The sequence below is a fragment of the Phalaenopsis equestris genome, unplaced genomic scaffold, assembly GCF_001263595.1.
Source record: "Phalaenopsis equestris unplaced genomic scaffold, ASM126359v1 Scaffold000540, whole genome shotgun sequence".
Classification (NCBI taxonomy): Eukaryota; Viridiplantae; Streptophyta; class Magnoliopsida; order Asparagales; family Orchidaceae; genus Phalaenopsis; species Phalaenopsis equestris.
The window spans coordinates 1,890,927-1,910,106 of NW_018164980.1; the positions used below are offsets into that span (position 1 = coordinate 1,890,927).

The following is a 19,180-nucleotide window of genomic DNA, read 5'->3' on the forward strand; positions in this document are numbered from 1 at the left end:
GATATCCTTATCAAGAATCTTCCTCGTTCTTGTTTAATGACTTCAAATCCAAGTTGAACATGATTGACATTTATACTTCAACTTGAGAGGGAGTATTGAATTTATTAGATTTATTGGCTTTCCATAGCCGTTATTATATATTAATTACCTTTATTATTCATTATGTGGTTTTCTTTTTATTCTTATTATGATTTTATTTCTTTCATTGTATTTTTATTTCTTTCTTTATTTGAGTTTATCAAATTCAACTAAATTTTATATTGTTACAAAATTTGGACTCGATCGGTAGTTTGTTCGCGCACCTGTAGTTTGTTAGATTTATTGGCGCGCACCTGTAGTTTGTTCATTTGGTATTTACCATTTGTATCAATATGAAAAAACTCTAAAAGCCAGTAGGCATAAAAAAGTTTATGAAAATGCAGAAAATTTTAAGGAGACAAATATCTAGTTACAAAACAGTCCACTTCATTTCATCAATTAACAATTTACATCAGAGGGGAAATTCCAAACCTGGAGAAACAGACCTTGGCAGCGCCATCATCATCGGGGACTGAGGGTCACTGGTGAAGAAACTATGAGAGCCACCTTCTGAATCATCTGGCAACTTCAGAGAGCTCTCCATCGATCTACAAAACATGTGCTCCGAAAAATGATTTCCCCAAATGTCATAAGTGAAATCTTTCTGAACTGCATCGCTCCCATCGCCCTTTATCGTCTTTTCTTCACGAAGCTTAGACCCAGGTGCACGTGCACACGGAGCGATAAGAGATATTGGAGACAAGGAGCTCGAAGCAGCCACATCAGGTGAGCGCCAACCAGGTCCGGGGAAGGTGGCGCTCGGCAACAGACTCGGCTTTCCGAGGAATTTGGTGGCTACTGAAGGCAGAGCTTGATCAGAGTACTTTGCACTTTCTGTCTTTCTTGAAAGATTAGAAGTTTCAGAACCAGGCTTCCTTAGACAGTATTGTTCATTGGATTCGTCAGTAGAAAGATGAACAGTAGAGTCGGGAGATTGGGCCAGTGAATGTTTAGGAGTGGAAATGTTGGGGGATAATGGGGAAGAAGGTGTAGAATTCCCACTCTGACTGCTTGAAACATCAAATTTTGCTGCTAGTCCTGCTCCATTCGGCTTCCTCTTTCTTCTTCGAACCTTGTCTCTCACAATTCGGACGGTGAGATTACAATTTTGTGGGATTTCAAATGTATGGGCATTATTAGGAACTTCTATGCGACTATTTTGTAACTGTGGAGAAAAACTGTCAATTTTTTTATCATCTAAGCATCCCGAAATCAGCTTCTTTCTAGCTGTATCGCGGTGATCAGGAGCACAGTCAAGATAACGATTGAAATAATGAGCCGCCTCATATTTTTCGTCGTCTCGCGAAGCCCTGGAAATTTCTACTTCTGTTAATTTTAAGGAGTTTGAATAAGTTACCTTTGGAATGGAATGAGCCATACCTGGAATTTCTAGTGTTACGTTGGAGAGGTGAAGAAGATTCAGTCTTGTGTTGGGATCCCACAGTATTGCTGAACTTGATGAAATAGTCATCATTGGAGGGGGAGAAAGACTGAGGAATTATTCGGAATAGAGTATGAAGAATAATGGAAGAAACAAAAAGAAGCACTAGAAATAGTTTCCAATGCAATGATCTGAAGAGGGGCTTCCTACACATGTTGAGCATGTAGACAGGAATGCTTGCTTTCATAGGTATCACTAAAATCCCTGTATCCATAGCAAGCTCTAGATCTCTGCGAATAACAGAAGTGGAGAAATCTGATTCATATGAAATAAGAAGATTTGTTGATTCCCCTGGAGCCAGAGAAAACCCTCTACAATTATGTATTGTGAACCCATCGGAGCCACAATCAGATCCAGAAACTTTCATTTTAATTACTTCAAGAGGAAGCTCGCCGGTATTCTTAGCAAAGAGCTCTTTGAAGAATAGATTACTGCAGAAAGAAGCAGATTTTTCTAAGGGAATGAGAGTGTCCGAGGCAGATAAATTAAAAGTCAGCAGAAAGTGGAGATCAAAATCTAGCTTAAAAATGGGGACAGAGCCCTCAAGAATGACTAGAGACTGAGAGCCACCAAATGCTTGAAGTGGAAACCATTCTACACCTGAAAGATTATTCCTTATCAAAGCAGAGCTCCTCCACATGCACCGATTCGAAGGAAGAAATATGACGGGGCCAAATAAAGCGCTATCTTGAGGGTGAACTAAAGCTTCTGTTACAGCAGATTCTGCTATCGAGAAGCCGACTCGAATTTCTGCTGAATCAATGTGCGAAAATTTGGTCAAGAATGTATGTTCTGAAAGCTCATCAGTAGACTTGCAGTGATCGATGATTGTCCCAGGGTTCAGTAGAAGTTGCATCAAAACTGGTTTTTGACTGGGATTGTGCACACTGATCCACTTGCAGTAATGGCTTCCTACTTGAACTACTGGAAACAACAGTTCTTGGTCTTCAAGCACAGACATCATGCTCATGGTGGCTTGAGATTTCCAATTGTCGAGCACCAGATCATCATATTCAATTGGCTGTAAAAAGAAAGATTCAACAATATAACACGAGTCACATAAGATTCATAGAAAATGGAAGGAAGCAAAGAGTAAATTCAAAATCTATCACATCAACCAAAAGAAATTGAATTTTTTGCATGTCATTAGACCTATATCACGATGAAATACTGAGTTGTCGAGATTGGTTGATAAAATTTATGAAGACAAAGATCCCATAGCGCAGAAAGTCCCATGGAGTCATAAAAGAACGCGCGCTAGTTTTAATATAGTGTAAAAATTTAAAAAAATATATATAAATTTCCAGTATGGTTCACAATGATAACATGGGTTCATGACATTGTAGAACTCAAGCGAAGGCCAATAAGTTGTTGAAATAGAGAGGAGAAGCAACTAGTGAAACTTATTTCAGTAACAAAAACAATGCAAAATTATTTGAGATTAAGACAAAACTACTTGAGCTCGGATAAGAAGAGTTAAGTGTGACGTAATACTTCAACACACTTACAACTTGTTACAGTTATATATGCATGATGATAATGTATGGAAATGCCCTCTATATTGTATAAAATGATAATAGATATGATCAGTTCTTGCTGGATCTAAATATAAATTTAGATGAGGTTTGGGGAAGAATCATGATGATGTAACTCTCCCTGCCACTAGGGAAGCCTTTATTGAACCCAGAAGAGAAGAAAGTAGGAAGAGGCTCCCGATGGCGGGAAGTGTGAATTCATCTAGCACTAAAAGCTCCACACTATACACACAACTTCTCCCATGAGTCAAAGTCAAAGAAGAATCATCCCTTATGTGAACATTGCAAGAAAGTTGATCATACAAAGGACAAGTGCTACAAACTATATAGAAAACTTGTAGATTGGAAACCTGAACAAGGGAGGTAAGACCAAGTCAACAAGGCCCATGTTGTTACTTCATCTGAAGTGTTCGACCTAGCACCTTCACCAAGGAACAACTAGAGGTGTTAAACAAACTTTTTTGAGCAAAATTGAGCGACCTACCATCTTGATTATACACCAAGGTATCATGTCCACTTATCTCGCTAATAATGGAAGGTTTTGACCTTGGATAATAAATTCAGATATTTTTTATCACATGTATAGATATATTCATTCTCTCACCAACTACTAAGAGTTCACCGATACCAAATTTATTAGACTTGTCGATAGATCTCACTTCAGGATTGTTGAAAAAAAAAGTGAGTCTCCATGGATATTTAACTCTCTTCCGTGCTATATGTTACCCAATTAGCTTGCAATTTACCCATGATTTGAACTGTGTTACTAATTTCATTCTATTTCTTGTGTATTTCAGGTAGTGGATTTGGGGGAAGATGATTGATAGTGTTGAATTGCATCAATGTCTATACATGCTCAAGAAGAATTATTCCCTTAACACAAGTTTCTATTCTATTGTCCTCTTATCATGTTCTTGAATTTGTTGTGTATATCTATTGAAATTCACATTGAAATTCAAGTTTTCTTATGGCATTATTGTTCGGGTTATCTGAATTCTCATTATATTGCAAAGTTATACCCTTACCTCTTTTTTAAATAAAAAGTCCAAAATTTTATTAGCATGAAACATGCCAATTTGCTAAACATGCTCGTCATGTTTATCTTATGTCTTAGTACAAACCCTCACAATATTTCTTTATCATCCATAATAATATTTGGGTACCATCAAAATTGAAAATCGTCAATGGAATAGCTAAAAGATTTCTCTTTTATTGATTACCACACATTAAACAACTGAATATTCATATTGAAGGAAAAAATCTGAAACTACACAAATCTTTCAATCATTCTATAATATAATTTCCACTCCGTTTCAATATAAAATTCAGCTTCTCAAAACTAATAATGCAAAGAAATGCTTCTACTCTATCTTTAAACCCCACCTTGCAAATAACAATATTAGTCAAGTGAATTCCTAAATTGAAATTCCATAATAAATGGAATAGCTAAGATAAAGAATATAAATCTCCTCGAAATATCAAAGGTCTATAATGATTTCTCACGATGTTTCAAAAATTTTTGGGGAGATGTGCTCACAGCCATCGACCTCATTAATAAAATGTCAATCAGGGTCACTGGATTCAAAACCCCTCTCGATATTGTTTTGAAAAAATATCCTCATGCAGAGCCTTTTTATCCAATTTTCCTCTAAAAATATTTGGTTCTCTTTTGCTCACATGCACCAACTAAATCACGCAAAGCTTAGCCCAAAATCCATAAAATATATCTTATTTTGGTATGTTTTTAATAAAAATAGGTACAAGTGATATTCTCCCATTATAAAAAAATATTGTAACTCTATAAATGTTATATTCTTTGAAACAAACCTATTACCACAAATCGAATATTCAAGGGTAGAGTCCAAGTGAATATCGAAATTTCAGACACTACTCTGGATATCCATACTAATCTATAGCATCACAACCTATTTTCTTTCCCTCTAATCATCCAGTATCCCAAGTTCCACCTATTAAAAATATCCAACATGAGATGGACAATGAAACTTCGTGTGTAACTTGGAATCCACTGACCAAGTAATATAATATGTGACCATAGAAACGTTCATAACCAAACCTGAATTCACACATCTCTAAGGATTTAATAGAGGTTGAGTCCAGTAGAGAAGACAAGGAAAGTTGCACAAATTATCTTGTTCGAGATTGTTGTCTACGAGAAGTTATCATCAACAAATAAAATTTTTATATACAATCTTGATAGTGTGCAGATACCTAAGTTTATTCATGAAACAATTAAAAGTCCATAATGAAAAAGACAGTTAAAGAAGAGATCCAAATATTAGATCAAAATGACACTTGGACCCTTACAAAACTTCCTCCAAATAAAAGACCTGTAGGATGCAAATGGGTGTTCAATGTCAAGTATAAAGCATATGGGGGTATTGAGAGGTTCAAGGCTAGATTGGTGGCCAAAGGTTTCACTCAGTCTTATGAGATAGACTATCAAAAAACCTTTGCTCCGGTGGCAATGTTAAACACGATAAAAGTTCTTTCATTGCTAGTGAACAAAGGGTGGAAACTACATCAAATTTTTATCAACAATGAGTTTTTGAATGGAGACCCTTGAAGAAGAAGTGCATGAGTAGATCTCACCAGAACTAGGAAAAGACTAAATAAACATCAAGTTTGTAAACTAAGAAAGTCCCTTTATGGCCTCAAACAATCTCCAAGTGCTTGGTTTGATAAGTTTATCAAGACTGAAATCTAATGGGTGCATCCAATGTTAAGTAGATCATACACTATTCATAAAGTATACACAGAGAGATAAGAAAGCTATACTCATTATCTATATAGATGATATAATCTTGATAGGTGATGATGAAAAAGAGATTGAAAAGATTAAGAAAGTTATTGCTACTAAATTTGAAATTAAGGATCTTTCTGAGCATGTAAGAGGTCAAATCAAAGACGGGTATTGTGATATCCCAAAAAAAAGTACATTCAAGACCTATTAAAAGAAACATAAATGTTGGATATAAACTTGTCAAGACTCCTATGAATTCAACAAGAAGTTATAAACAAGGGAAGAAAAAAAGGCAAATACTGGAGATTGATGGGTAAGCTTATCTACTTATCACACACTAGACCTGATATCGCTTATTCTGCTAGCAAGTGAGTCAACATATGAATAATTCAAATGAAGAACATTTAGAAATAATTGCAGAATATTATGGTTTTTTTTTAGAAAACACCTGATAGAGGATTATTGTCTAAGAAATCTAACAGGGAGGTGGATGTTTATATTGATGCTAGCTAGAGTTCATGGACAAAAGATCCGCCTCTAGGTATTGTTTCAATGTCTGAGAAAATCTTGCACATTGAGATGCAAGAAGCAAACAGTAGTCTCTAAAAATAATGCAAAATCTCAGTACTAGACACTTGCTTTGAGAATTTATGAAGGAATGTGGATCCAAAGGTTACTAAATGAGTTGGGATACTTCACAGTCAATCCCATAAAAATGTTCTATAACAGCCAAGCCGCCATTAGTATTGCAAAGAATCATGTACATCATGGTAAGACTAGACAGATTGAATTTTATCTCTGAGAAGGTCAATGGAGGCATTATTCACTTGATCTAAATTCCAACTCATCTTCAAATTGTTGATGTTTTCACTAAATCTCTACCTCCACACAACTTCACTGATTTAAATACCAAACTTGCTCTTTACAACATTTATGACCCAGCTTTAGGGGGAGTGTGGAATTCTAAGTTTCCTATTTTAGATTTATTCCCGCTTATTCATTTCTTATTATGTAGTTTTTATTTCCTTTTATTGTTTGTTGTGTCTTTGGTATGTTGTAATGGTAGGAATAAGTTTGTCCTAGCCTTTACTTATTATATAAGGAGAAGAATTGTAATTTGATCATTAAGAAATAAGAGAATAAAACTTTTCACCATCCTTTTCAGCTTTCCATATGTACTCTAATCCATAAGAATGGCAAAACAAGAACTTGTAGAAAGAGGCAAGTCATTTAAAAGAGGAAAATATTGGAGGATTAGTAAGTGTTTTGATGATTCAGAAAAAGAGAAGTCAAGGGTAAAGGCATCTTAAACTATAGCATTAACAATAAGATATAACATTACGCTTCATCCAAAGAAAAGAAAAGACTGTTGACTAGCCGTTCTAAATGATGCTGCCAAATTATCATAAAACACTTGAACCCTATAAACTAAAACCTTCCGAGTGAAACAGACTAAAGATGTCTACTTCCTACAAATCTACAATCTTCCTTCAGTTAAACAATAAAACAGATGCCTTTGCGGGAGAGTTAACCTTAACAACAAAAACACTTGTATTATGCTACGTCTAACATATAGCAAAGTTTTCTAATACATTTAAAAATAAATAAATAAATAATTAGATCTAAAAATTTTAAGAAAAATAAAGTTACACACATCAGTGGACATAGAATGCGATATTTTTGTTTGTTGCATATTGACATGAAAATATAATGCAGCCGCACCACCCATACTATTTTGTACTATTAACAAGAATGATGAGTCTACCTTTAGTATTTTAGCATAATATTAGTGTAAAATAGTTAGTAAATAATTTGTAAAACACACATATAATCCAAAAAATTCACATCAATTTAACATTGAAGTGTAATATTAGCAGTAAATTATAGTTAGCCTAATCCCACTGATTGATGATGCAGTTCAAGACATCTACTAGTGTTTAATACTGAGTTTTATTTGCGTTAACATGATCAATTTTATTCAATAATTTCATGCCGTTGATCCTGTCCTTATTTATCCTTCTTTCAGCAGTCAAGGGTAATAAGCTTATTTATCATCTGGGACATACGTGCGCCATTATATAGCGTTCATCAGGTTTATTGTCCAAAAATTTATTACTGCTATTACCAATAGTAGACTTTCGGTAGTAATTTATGGAGCTTGGTTATGGAATAAAGAAAAGACTATTATATTTATAATCATCTCAACCTCATCATCTTCTTGATTGTTCCTCAACATTGATTCTTCTCTTCTCAATAAATCAACATGTCAAAGTCCATATCAATCTTCACTTCCAGAGTCCCATTCTGCATCATTTTGTGCACAATGTCATCGCCTTGACCACTCTTAGTGTCTGACTCATCATCATTTAATATCAGAAAGAGTTCCTGCACCTTATTTTATTTTTCCAGACTCTTCTTTGTTGTCATGCTGCTGAATGATTCAAAAAGCTGTTATTCCCGCTTCAGTTTTTCTTTAAAACTATTGTATTTCAGTTCTTGGTGCTTGTTTTCTACCCCTACAAGTATTTGCTATTCCTGCTAACAAACATCACAAAATCCCATCCAATTATATAGCCACTGACCACCTAAAAACATTCTGCAGCCAGCCAGCCACCCACTCACCCATTTCAAAATTCAAATTTTATCCCCATCCATTCAACAACTATCTCCACAAGCTTCCTCCATAATATTTTCCACAATTCATTCACAAAAGTCTTCAAATTTATCTTTTTTGTTGAATTTCAAACTGAGATTTGAATTTAAAATTCACTTTAAAAGAATTAAATTCAAAGTTTGAATTCAAACTTCTAGATTAATCTCCAATTTTTTACCCCACATTTTCCCAAGCTTCTTCACACATAACTGACATAACCCAATACAACCCCAAGCACAATTAAAAAACATATATTACTTTCAAGCACTTCCTCAAAATAAGAGCATCAAATTAGTTTATGACAATGAACAAAGACCTCTAGGTTGTAAGCACAGAAACTTCAAAAGTCTCAAGGCTATTCTTCCAGATCAAAATGATAATCCTCCTAAGAACTGATGATGAGGGTTTGAATCAATATTGTTCTAATGGTCATATTATTTCCCTTGTCTCTATCTCTTGAAATGGATTTCAATGTTTATCAGTTCTTCATTAGGATAAATTTACTTTTCAGAATGGACTTCTCATGGACCGGATATTGTTAGCTCAACAATATAGCCAAGGGCCTCCAATTCTTACTCTAGTTGCATTTCGACTATCTAAAGCTGGATTCTTTACAACCTACAGGAATTGATGCAATGTGAAATACTTATTTAAATAAATCATCTTTAAACAATTAGGATCTGTTTGGGACAACTTTGTAGTTGTTTTGCTTTTCAAACCGCCACCGCAGCTCTGTTTAGGAAACGGCTTTATTGTTGCTTTCAACAAATTTCTGTGGAAGAAAACTGTTTTTTTCAACCTAACTTATAAAAGTGTGGTGGTTGCCAGAAAGTTATGGTCAAACTTTTTTAAATTAAAATATTATTGTAATAGTCACCGCAGTTTTTGAATACACTTCTTCTGCAGTAGTTTCACGACTGCTTCTTCAAACAGTTACAACTGCCCCAAACAGACCCTTAATCTCTCATTTAAGATGGTCAGAGTCTTCAGTAGTATGTATTCATAATTTGAGTTATGGTAATGTAATTTCTTTCTATTTAACATTTTCAACTATTAGAGATAAATTAATCATTTAACTTTTTTATCATGCCTATCACTATTACATTTTTACTAGATTAAATTTTACAAATGATCATAGTTATTATTATATTATTAGACTAAGGGTGTAGTTATAATGGCTGATTAATGAATTAAGAAGTAGCATTTACTTTGCCAATTTTTCTCTTTGTTGGCTCTCCTTCACATAGCATCTTAATGCTTTTTCACCTCTACCCCCCTCTACCCCCCTCTACCCCCCAACCACTCTTCCTTTGAGACATTTATTGAATTTCAAAATAAAATTTGAATTCAAAATTCAATTTAAAAGAACTAAATGTAAAATTTGAATTCAACCTTTCATATTGATCTACTCCAACTTTTTCCAACAATTTTTTTTCTAAGCTTCTTCAAACATAATTGTCGTAACCGATCACAGTAACAAGCGTAATTAAAGAAACAAACATTTACTTCCAATCTCTTCATCAAAATAAGAACATCATAGTAGTCTATGACCACGAACAAAAGCCTTTAGGTTGCTACCACAAAGACCTCTATGCTTCCAAAGTTATTTTTCTAGATCAAATGATACTCCTCCGAAGAATTGATGATGAAGGTGTGTAATTAAAATAGTTTCTAGTGGTGATATTTTTCCCCATGTCTTTTAAGCTGGATTTCAACATTAATCATCTCTTCATTAAGATAAATTTACTAATGATCTCTCATCTTCAGAATGGATTTCTCATGAAATGGATTTTGTTAGCTTGGAAATATAGTGCAGTGTCTCTCGCTTTTCCTCTAATAGAATTTCAACAATCTGAATCAAAATCCTTTAAAACGAATATGAATTGATGCAATGAAAGATATCTATTCAAATAGACCATCTTCAGTAACATTTAGTCTCTCATTTATGATGGTTAGTCTTCAGTATTATTTATTAATGTTTTGCACTACGGCACTGTAATTTGTTTTTATTTAACAATTTGTAGTTATTGAAGATAAATTGATAATTTGTTATTTTAAGTATGACTATCACTATCACATTTCACTGTATTAGATTGTATATAAGATCATAATTATTATCATATAAGTAGGCTAAGGGTGTAGTCAGATTGCTGATTGATGAATTAAGAAGTAGCATTTTCTTTGCCACTTTTCTCTTTCTCCATATCCAAATCACGGAGTATTAATGCCTTGTCACCTCTACCCCGAACCACTCTTCTTTCAAGATATTTATTCTTCTAATATTTTTCTCTTTACAACCCAGACCCCTCCTCCCTAAAACAGCTGCTCCATAGAGAAATTTTCTTTTCTAAAAAGAATCAAGTTATCAAAGCTTACGATAAGGTTCCAAGAGAAGTACTTCGGGGAGTTCTAAAAAAGAAAGGTATTGATATAGTTTATATTCAAATAATTAAAGATATGTATATTAGAGGTGTTACTTGAGTTCAAGCAGAAGAGGATTGACCAAGTACTTTCTTATTTTAGTTGTATTGCATCAATAATCAGCTTTAAACCCATATCTTTTTTGCTTTAGTTATGGATGCTCTTGGCGGACATTTACAAGGAGATGTATCTCAGTGTATACTTTTCGTTGATGATATTCTTCTTGTGGATAAGACTAGAGAAAAAGTTCAGGAAAACTTAAATTATGCAATTCTACATTGGAGTTTATAGGCTTTCACTTGAATAGATCTAAAACAGAATGCATGGAATGTAATTTTAGTTGTAGTAGATCTAGTGGCAGAGTTGTAACTATAGGTGCTCAAATCATTACAATTTGTGAGTATTTTAGATACCACAGGTCTATTATTAAGAGTGATGATGATATAAATGGGGATGTTATTAGTAGAATTCAGTTGGTTGGTTGAAGTTGGTTGGTTGAAGTGGAGGAATGGTTGAAGTGGAGGAATGCATCATGCCTATTCTTTGGTAGAAAAGTACTGCTTAGATTTATCAAAAAAATTTATAAGATAATTGTTAAACCAGCAATGCTTCATGGCACAGAATGTTGGCCTTTAAAAGAGAAGCATAAAACAAAGTTAAGTGTTGCTGAGATGAGATTGCTTAAGTGGATGAGTGGATTGACACTAAAAGACAAATGCGAAGCAAATCTATGTATGAAAGGGTTGGCGTGGCTCCAAGGACAGAAAAGGTTAGAGAGAGTCGTCTTAGATGGTTTGGTCACATTAAACATCGACCATCAATTGATCCAGTTAGGTGAGTAAATGTTTTAGGTTTGACTTATGTTAAGAAAGGTAAAGGTGGACCTAAAAAGGCTTGAGCATATCGTATAGAAAATAATCTTAATTTATTAGAATTAAATAAAAATATGACACTTAATACGACACAATGGAGATAAAGGATTTATGTAGCCGACCCCACTTAGTGGGATAAAGGCTTGTTGTTGTTGTGTATCAAAATTCCAACAAAATTTATGCTTTTGTTAATTTTCTCAGCATCGCTTGGGATGAAATGGCTAGTATTTTGCTGATAGATAACAAAAGAAAACCCTTCCACTGATATAAAGGCAGCAACATAGATTGGAAGAGTACCTTGTTTGTCAGGGATAATCAGCAACCTAAATTGTGTGTAAAAGAAGTAGACATACATAATTGAAACCTAAATAGCCATCTGGGCTTGAATTTCCTACAAGCATCCCAAAAGAATGGAAAATACCTTTTTTTTCCGAGATTCCTTCAACCTAGTTGTCAGGATCAACAGATAATACCTTATTCAAGGTGGTCATTGTTCTGTTAGAGGACAATGAAGCAACCTAGTAATCAGATAAGTTCAGATCATTATTTTAAAATGTGTGGGCGTTGGGCAGAGTGTTTTGGTTGTTACGGAGCGAGGCGTAAGCTCCACAGTATAAAAAAATAGAAAATATAAATATTAAAAAACAAAAAGATAACTTATTTGTGCTTAATAAAAAAAATTATTAAAAGAAGTAAAAAATCAAATTTGTGGTTCACTGTAGCTGCAGTGCAATTACTGTAGCTACAGTGTAATTCTCTGTAGCTATAATCAAAGACCTAGTGATAACTTATAGAATAATAAAAGTTGCATTTCTAATTACTTATCGAATCAATCAGCCCGTGGGAGAGAAGCAAATGTTGCAGGTTCGGTGTTTTTGCCTGCCAAAAAAGAAGCCGACGGATCGCATGCGTGCAGGATGAAGCAGGCAAGGTTCATCTACATGTGAGAACAAGATAGACGGCGGCACAGCCTGCTGCAAGATCACCTGCTTGTTAGGAACAAAGCAGAAGACACCCAAACAGCCACGCAGACCGCTGCAAAATCGTCCGCAACTATGCGTTTGATGCACTTTGCGTGCGAAGGAGGAAGGAGAGTGCTAGAGGAGATCGTCTGCGTGCGGAAGACGATTGAATAAGCATGGATCGGGTAGGTTTGAAAAATTAGGGATTTTTTATCCTTTTTATTCGATTATTAAGTGGAGCGTACGCCACGTGAGGCGCGACTAACATCCGTTGCTTAGAAAGAGTTTGCCACATGAGATTTGCACCCCCACATGGAATTGGGACGAAATGTCTTAGGCCTCACCCCGGGGCGCGACCCAATAATGCATTTTTAAAAACAGGTTTAGAAGAATGCATATTCTTCTTGGATCAGTATATGATGTCATTTATATATACCCTTTCCCAAAACTCGTCTCCTTTCACATTATATCTATAAATAAACATAAGTTGAACAATACGTGGTGCAAAACGAACATTTCCTATCTTACTTGCTTCTCGTAAAATCTCATTTCTACTTTAATAAATAATAACCTGTCAAAAGCATTTAATCTAAAGAATCATCATGCAACAAATTTAGAAGGAATATGCAATTAGTCGCACAACCACCTTCTACAATTAGTCTAGACATGACAAAATACCTACAAGACCATACATTTCAAAAAATAAATAAATAAGAGAGAGCATTGGCATTTAACTATGAACTGCGGCTGGTTTCGGTGTTGGAAGGCTTTTTGATATCACATTTCTTGAGATATACATAGAAATTATAAGTACAAGGAAAATAGCACAAGATAAGAAGAAGGCACGAAGAGAATAAAGTAGGATAAATCAATATGAATATGAATAATCCAAATAAGGTGAAGAAAATAATTTGTTGATCATTTAGTTTAGTATTTATTCACATTTCAGTGTAAAATATTAAGAAATCCATAACACGATCATTGCAATATGTTTTCAAGCTATGATTATGTAAGGGAATAACAATAAAGATTGTTAATTTAACCAAGCACTATTTTCCTTTGTCCTGTATTATAAATGACAAGTTTGAATCCCTTTATGAAGTAAGGACTCTATTCAGCCCATGACAAATGGGGGTTGGTGAGCTTTGGAATTTGGATTTATGAGTAGAAAACCCTAGAAATATAGAGAAAAAATCCTAAATAACAATACATAATATTGCATAGACGAAGCAACCTCCATTTCAAATCAAAAAGCCTAAAAGAGATAGAATCGGCATCATAGAATAAATATTAACATTTAATACCTGGAATTGTGATGATTCTTCATGAGCATTTCCAAGAGATTCAGCAATGGTACTCGCACATTTCTCATCCTCATGTTTGGAGATCAATTTGACATATGAACCCTCTGATTGAAAACCATGCTGATATTTACAAGAGCTAAGGACTAGATCTTGGCAAGGAATACTCATCTCAGGGTTGACAGAATCATTTGTCCTTACAGAAAGCATGCAATTCAAACCTGAACTATGGTTTTCAGCTCCTCCATCCTGTGAATTAAGGGGATGAGTATAAGTTACCAAGGCTATCTGTGTAACCATCCCAGGAAAAAGTAATAGACCTTCCATGTATCTTATCTCAAAAATATTACAAGATTTTGTTTCTTCACTGATCTTTACAACATGTAGCAAATATGATGCATCATTTCTTAAGGAGATGGCATAGACTGTTTTCCTTCCATGACATGGAATCAAAGCGTCGAAGTATAATGAAACAGAACCACTTGAGTCAGTGTAACTCTCTTTTTCACGCACTTCTATGTCAATAGGAAGTATTGCTGTCTCAAAACTTCTATGAGAAGAATTACCTAACTTCAAGCAGATAGCTCCAGAAATTTTATGGCCCAAATGAGGCCACAAATTCAGTTCAAAAATAACTCCAGAGCTATTCGGTGGCACCTCCCAGTACTGATGAGGCCTAATATCCATCCTTGATGATCCCAATTCGCCACTTCTCAGACTGAACCACTCACTGTCAGTATTAGAAGCTGATTGAATGTCATATTGCTGAAATCTATTTGCGCTACAGAAAACATGTGCTGAGTTAGTTTTCTTTGAACCAGAGATTGGAATCCATGCGGCTACTTCTTTGACATAAAGCAAGTCATTATAAGGATTATAAAGTGACAAGTTTCCGCTCAACTTCTTACCAGTATAAATGTTAAATCCCACTAAAGGTTGCAAATGGTAGGGGGACACTGTAGCTTCTCCTTTAGCATGAATGACAAAACCCCCAAAGCTGGTTTGCAAAACTAGTTGAGCTGAAGAAAAACCCAACCATCTAGGTAAGAAAATGAGAGGAATTGATGCAGATTCTCCTGGTGACAGTGAGAGTGTCTGGAAACTGTATGCATTGAACTGTGTGTTAGAGCTAAACAGATCGTAGACATCTAAAACACTCTCATTATGCTTGTTGACAACTTCTAGAATTTCCAGGGAAGGAGAGTATATGTTTTTGGCCCCCCAATCCAAAATTGGTGGGCGTATCTCTATTTCAGGAAAGAATGTGGAACTTATAAAAATTCCTGGCTCCGCCTCATCTAGATGCTCATCAAGGTCACTGTTTGGCGCACTAGAAGCCTTCATCCAAAGATCAGGAAAAAGGGAACCCTCACAGAAGTCCACTCTATCCGCACTAACACTGCTATTTCCAAAACCTTGCAGAAGAGGGATTCCGCTTCCAGAATTCCTTAAAAAGCAAGAAACAATCTCTCCATTATTCATCTTGAAAACTGCGCTCTTGGATGTCTGATCAAAGCCCTTTGCGGCTTCGACGGAGGGCACTCGCCAGTCATCCTCTTGAGCTATATAACCGTCCAAAGTTGACTGAAAGCAGAAAGAACTAGAGAAAGAACAAACATTCCCAGGTTCATAATAACCCCCAAAACTCTGTCGACCATGGACTGAACTTCCCAAATCAGAGTGTCGCGATACATGAACGTCATCCAGGCACAAACGGCTCTTCACCGCAAACGGAAAGCAAAGCACCAAATACATCACAATCAGAAACCAGCATGGCTTGAAGCGCCACTGTAGGCATCTCCTGAGGAAAAGTTAATATAGACTAATAAACGAAGTATTCTCGGTTTTTCTAATTGCTCATTCACTTCAATAAATCGGCTTCCAAAGTGGGAGAGACCTAATTGATAGCTCATATCTAGGGATCAACAACAGCATTTCTAATCCTATTTTGAAATCATTTCCACTTACCCAACTCAACCCAACCCACCTTCTCCACCCACCAATCTTCCAGAAAAGGTAAGACAATATCTAAGGATAGTAAGATCCACTATCCTTATTTAATCTCAACTATCAACGGAAAACCTATTGGATTTCGTGATATCTCCCCATAAAAGAGAGGCAGGAGGAGATGGGTAGAAAGAAAAGAAGAAATGAAGTCAATAGGATCAAAAGATTACCTCGAAGGCAGCGAAAACGAAAACTTAAACTGCGGCACGCCGTCGACGTCGATTACCTTCATCGGCACCAGAGAAGGAGCATCCGATTAACGGAGCGATGAATTCCTGCACCACCCTAAACCGCCGGCGAGGGTAGAGAGAGAGTGGAGGGAGACAGTGAACCAAGAAAAGGAGACATTTGTAGTTGCAGAGCGAATAGGAATCCCCGAAAATGAAAAATTTTTAGTCTGTAATGTTAAAATTACAGAAATATCCCTCATATAGAATATCTAAAGTTTTTTTTTTTTTTTTTGTATTTATTGGAAATGACAGTCTTATCCCCGCAAATAGTTAAATAGAATTACCAAAATACTTCGTAAGCACTGATATGGAATGGGTTATTTATTTACAATTTTTTTTGTTTTGTTTTGTGATATGTAATGAAAATTTGTTTTTAGCTTTATATGCATCTTGTTGAATCTCAAAGTGTGTGGGAAACACGCTCAAGATATAGAGCATTGAGAGACAAAAGTAGATGATGAGAGGATACCGTAGGGAGTAATAAAGAATGTAGCATTTATGCTTATTATATACCCTGTTTATAGGTAAAGGTTCTAGCATTATAAAAGTATATGTTAACCCCCTCATCATTGATTTTTCATAGGGATTTTTTAATGATTACAGAGTTATTCGCATATAATAAGATTGGGAGGCTAAATCAATTAATAAGAGTTTGTTGACCGTCTGATCGATATTTAATCTGAAAGAATGCTTCCTATCGATCGTGCTAATGGTTGATCGCCACCCTGCGGGAAATCTCCTGATATGTTCTATTGATCCCGCAAACAAAACGCCTCTCTAACAGCGTCCAGCATGAAATGGCTGTCAAAAGCTACTTTCGATCGTTCGTTTCTTCCTCTTGAGTTGTTCATCTTTCTTGAGATTCATGCTCACATATTTTATACGTACATATTTAGTTTCTCGATTCTCATGTTCCTTGAAAGCTACACGACACATGAGGATAAGAGTATTTTTTTTAACAATACTTCCTGTTATCTTAAAGAAAAGTGCAGCTCTAATCGGGGTTGCCTTTCGGAAGTATTCTTTATCCTGAATGACATCCACTATTTCTGCCATCGACACCCTTACTGGTGTTTCTCAAGGGATGATTGCCTCAGTATTCATGATGCTGGGAAATTTTGGTGGTGTGGTGCATTCACTTACCTCTTTCGATCTTCGTGATGATGGATGTGGTTGTCACCATAATGATTCTCGTAGCGTGAGTGGATGGTCAGTTGTGTGTTTTTTTCAGGTTGCTTTCTATTGTCTTGTGGTGGTCGCTTATGGTGTCTCTATTCGACGGGTTCTCGGTCTTTATAATAGGAGATGATATACATGTTGGTCATCTTTAACACTTTGACCAAGCTCTGTGGTTCTGCAAGTTCAAGGTTGAAACGAAATCTTTTCGACCTCACTCTCTGTGTTAGTGCAGCTTGGGTCATATTGGTTTCAGATCCTTGACATCCAATGTTTGACTCTGAAACATGTGATAAACAACTGTATGCTATTGTCGGCTCCTTGCTTCAATTTCCATTGGGATCTGGTGGTCTTTTTAGGCCTCAAGGCATTGACAAACTGCGACTGAAAATGTCTCTTGAACTCCACAAAATAAGTGATTACCCCCACGGGCAAACCGTTGAACCACCTTAATGCGGTTGATCTCAACATTGTGAAGAATAACTTACACTTGAGGGCATCGTAAATTTTTAACAGGCATATAGATGATTTGAACGATGTGAATGGTCTTTGGGATCCAATCACCCTTTATATGATTCTAAGACGGGCATCTTAAACTTCTCCAGGGGTTCAGCTCCCGAGACTTGTAGAGAGAAAACATTCTCCGGCAATTTTTGTACCTCAGCCCGCACTGGTCGGTTCTTCTCTTCCACAGGGGTGGATCTGGCGTTCTCTTGATATAACCCATCGTCAGGCTTCTCCTGTAGGTGAATCATTCTTCTCTCATTGTTTGCATGTAGTTCCTCTTGAGGGGGGTTTGAGTGCCTCTAGTTGGGTTGGTCCTCCTTTTGGAAATGGGATTGTCGTTAGGCCATCGACCTCCTTGAACACTTCTGCAAACTATCCTGACATCTGGTTGGTGTATGTGTCCTCAAGTATTGTATGTCTTGTTTGACGAATTCTTCTATGAACTCTTTGTTGTATGTTGTTTTTGTCGTGTTTCTTTGGTCGGATTCTCCCAGTTGTTGTTGATGAGCTCTCTTCTTGTTGATGGCATGTTTTCACTCTCACTGCACCATTAATTATGTTGAATTCCAGAATGTACGGAGAACACGCCCAAGGTATAAAGCATCAAGAGAGAGAAAGGTAGAGAATGAGAGAGCACCGTAGGGAGTAGTAAAGAGAGTGTAGCATTTATTCTTATTATAGACCGCCTATTTATGGGCATAAGACATAATATTATAAAAGTACATGTTAATCTCTTCATCATTGACTTTTCAGAGAGATTTTTTAGTAATTACGGAGTTATTCACATATACTAAGATCAGGAGGCTGAATCGATTGATAAGAGTTCTTCAACCGACCGCCAAGCCTTGAATCGTTTGATATTTAATCTGAAAGTATACTTCTTATCGATCGTCCTAAGGCCTAATCACCGGCCTGCGGGAAATCTCCTAACACTTTATGTTGATCGCTCGAAAAACGTCATTCTAGCCTCGTCCAACTTGAAACGGTTGTTAATGTCGTTTCTTCCTCTTGAACCATTCATCTATCTTGAGATTCGTGTTGATATATTATATATGTACACATCTAAAATTATTAATAAAAAAATTCAATATTTTAGAGGTGAGGGCTTTTTATTTCACATCATCAGCTTGTTTGTTAATTTTAATAAATTGAGTTTTTAGCACGTATATCTAAATAAATATAATTGAAATAACTTGTCATTTTCACATCATTATCGGGCATTGCATCAATAAAAAA

General features: G+C 35.7%; 1 protein-coding gene across 2 annotated transcripts; it reads right to left on the reverse strand.

Moving 5' to 3' along the window:
* Positions 1–280: 280 nt before the first annotated feature.
* Positions 281–16,417, reverse strand: LOC110028930. Of its 2 annotated transcripts, none has more exons than XM_020731000.1 (4): positions 16,258–16,417; positions 14,028–15,825; positions 1,459–2,540; positions 281–1,388 (listed from the first exon to the last, which is right to left on the reverse strand). In XM_020731000.1, the coding sequence occupies exons 2-4, from the start codon at positions 15,777–15,779 to the stop codon at positions 491–493; spliced, it is 3,732 nt and encodes a 1,243-aa protein (XP_020586659.1). In that variant the 5' UTR covers positions 15,780–15,825; positions 16,258–16,417; the 3' UTR covers positions 281–490. The 2 variants fall into 2 exon arrangements, with proteins under 2 accessions (XP_020586659.1, XP_020586658.1); XM_020730999.1 differs by having other exon boundaries at positions 16,202–16,417.
* Positions 16,418–19,180: the final 2,763 nt, after the last annotated feature.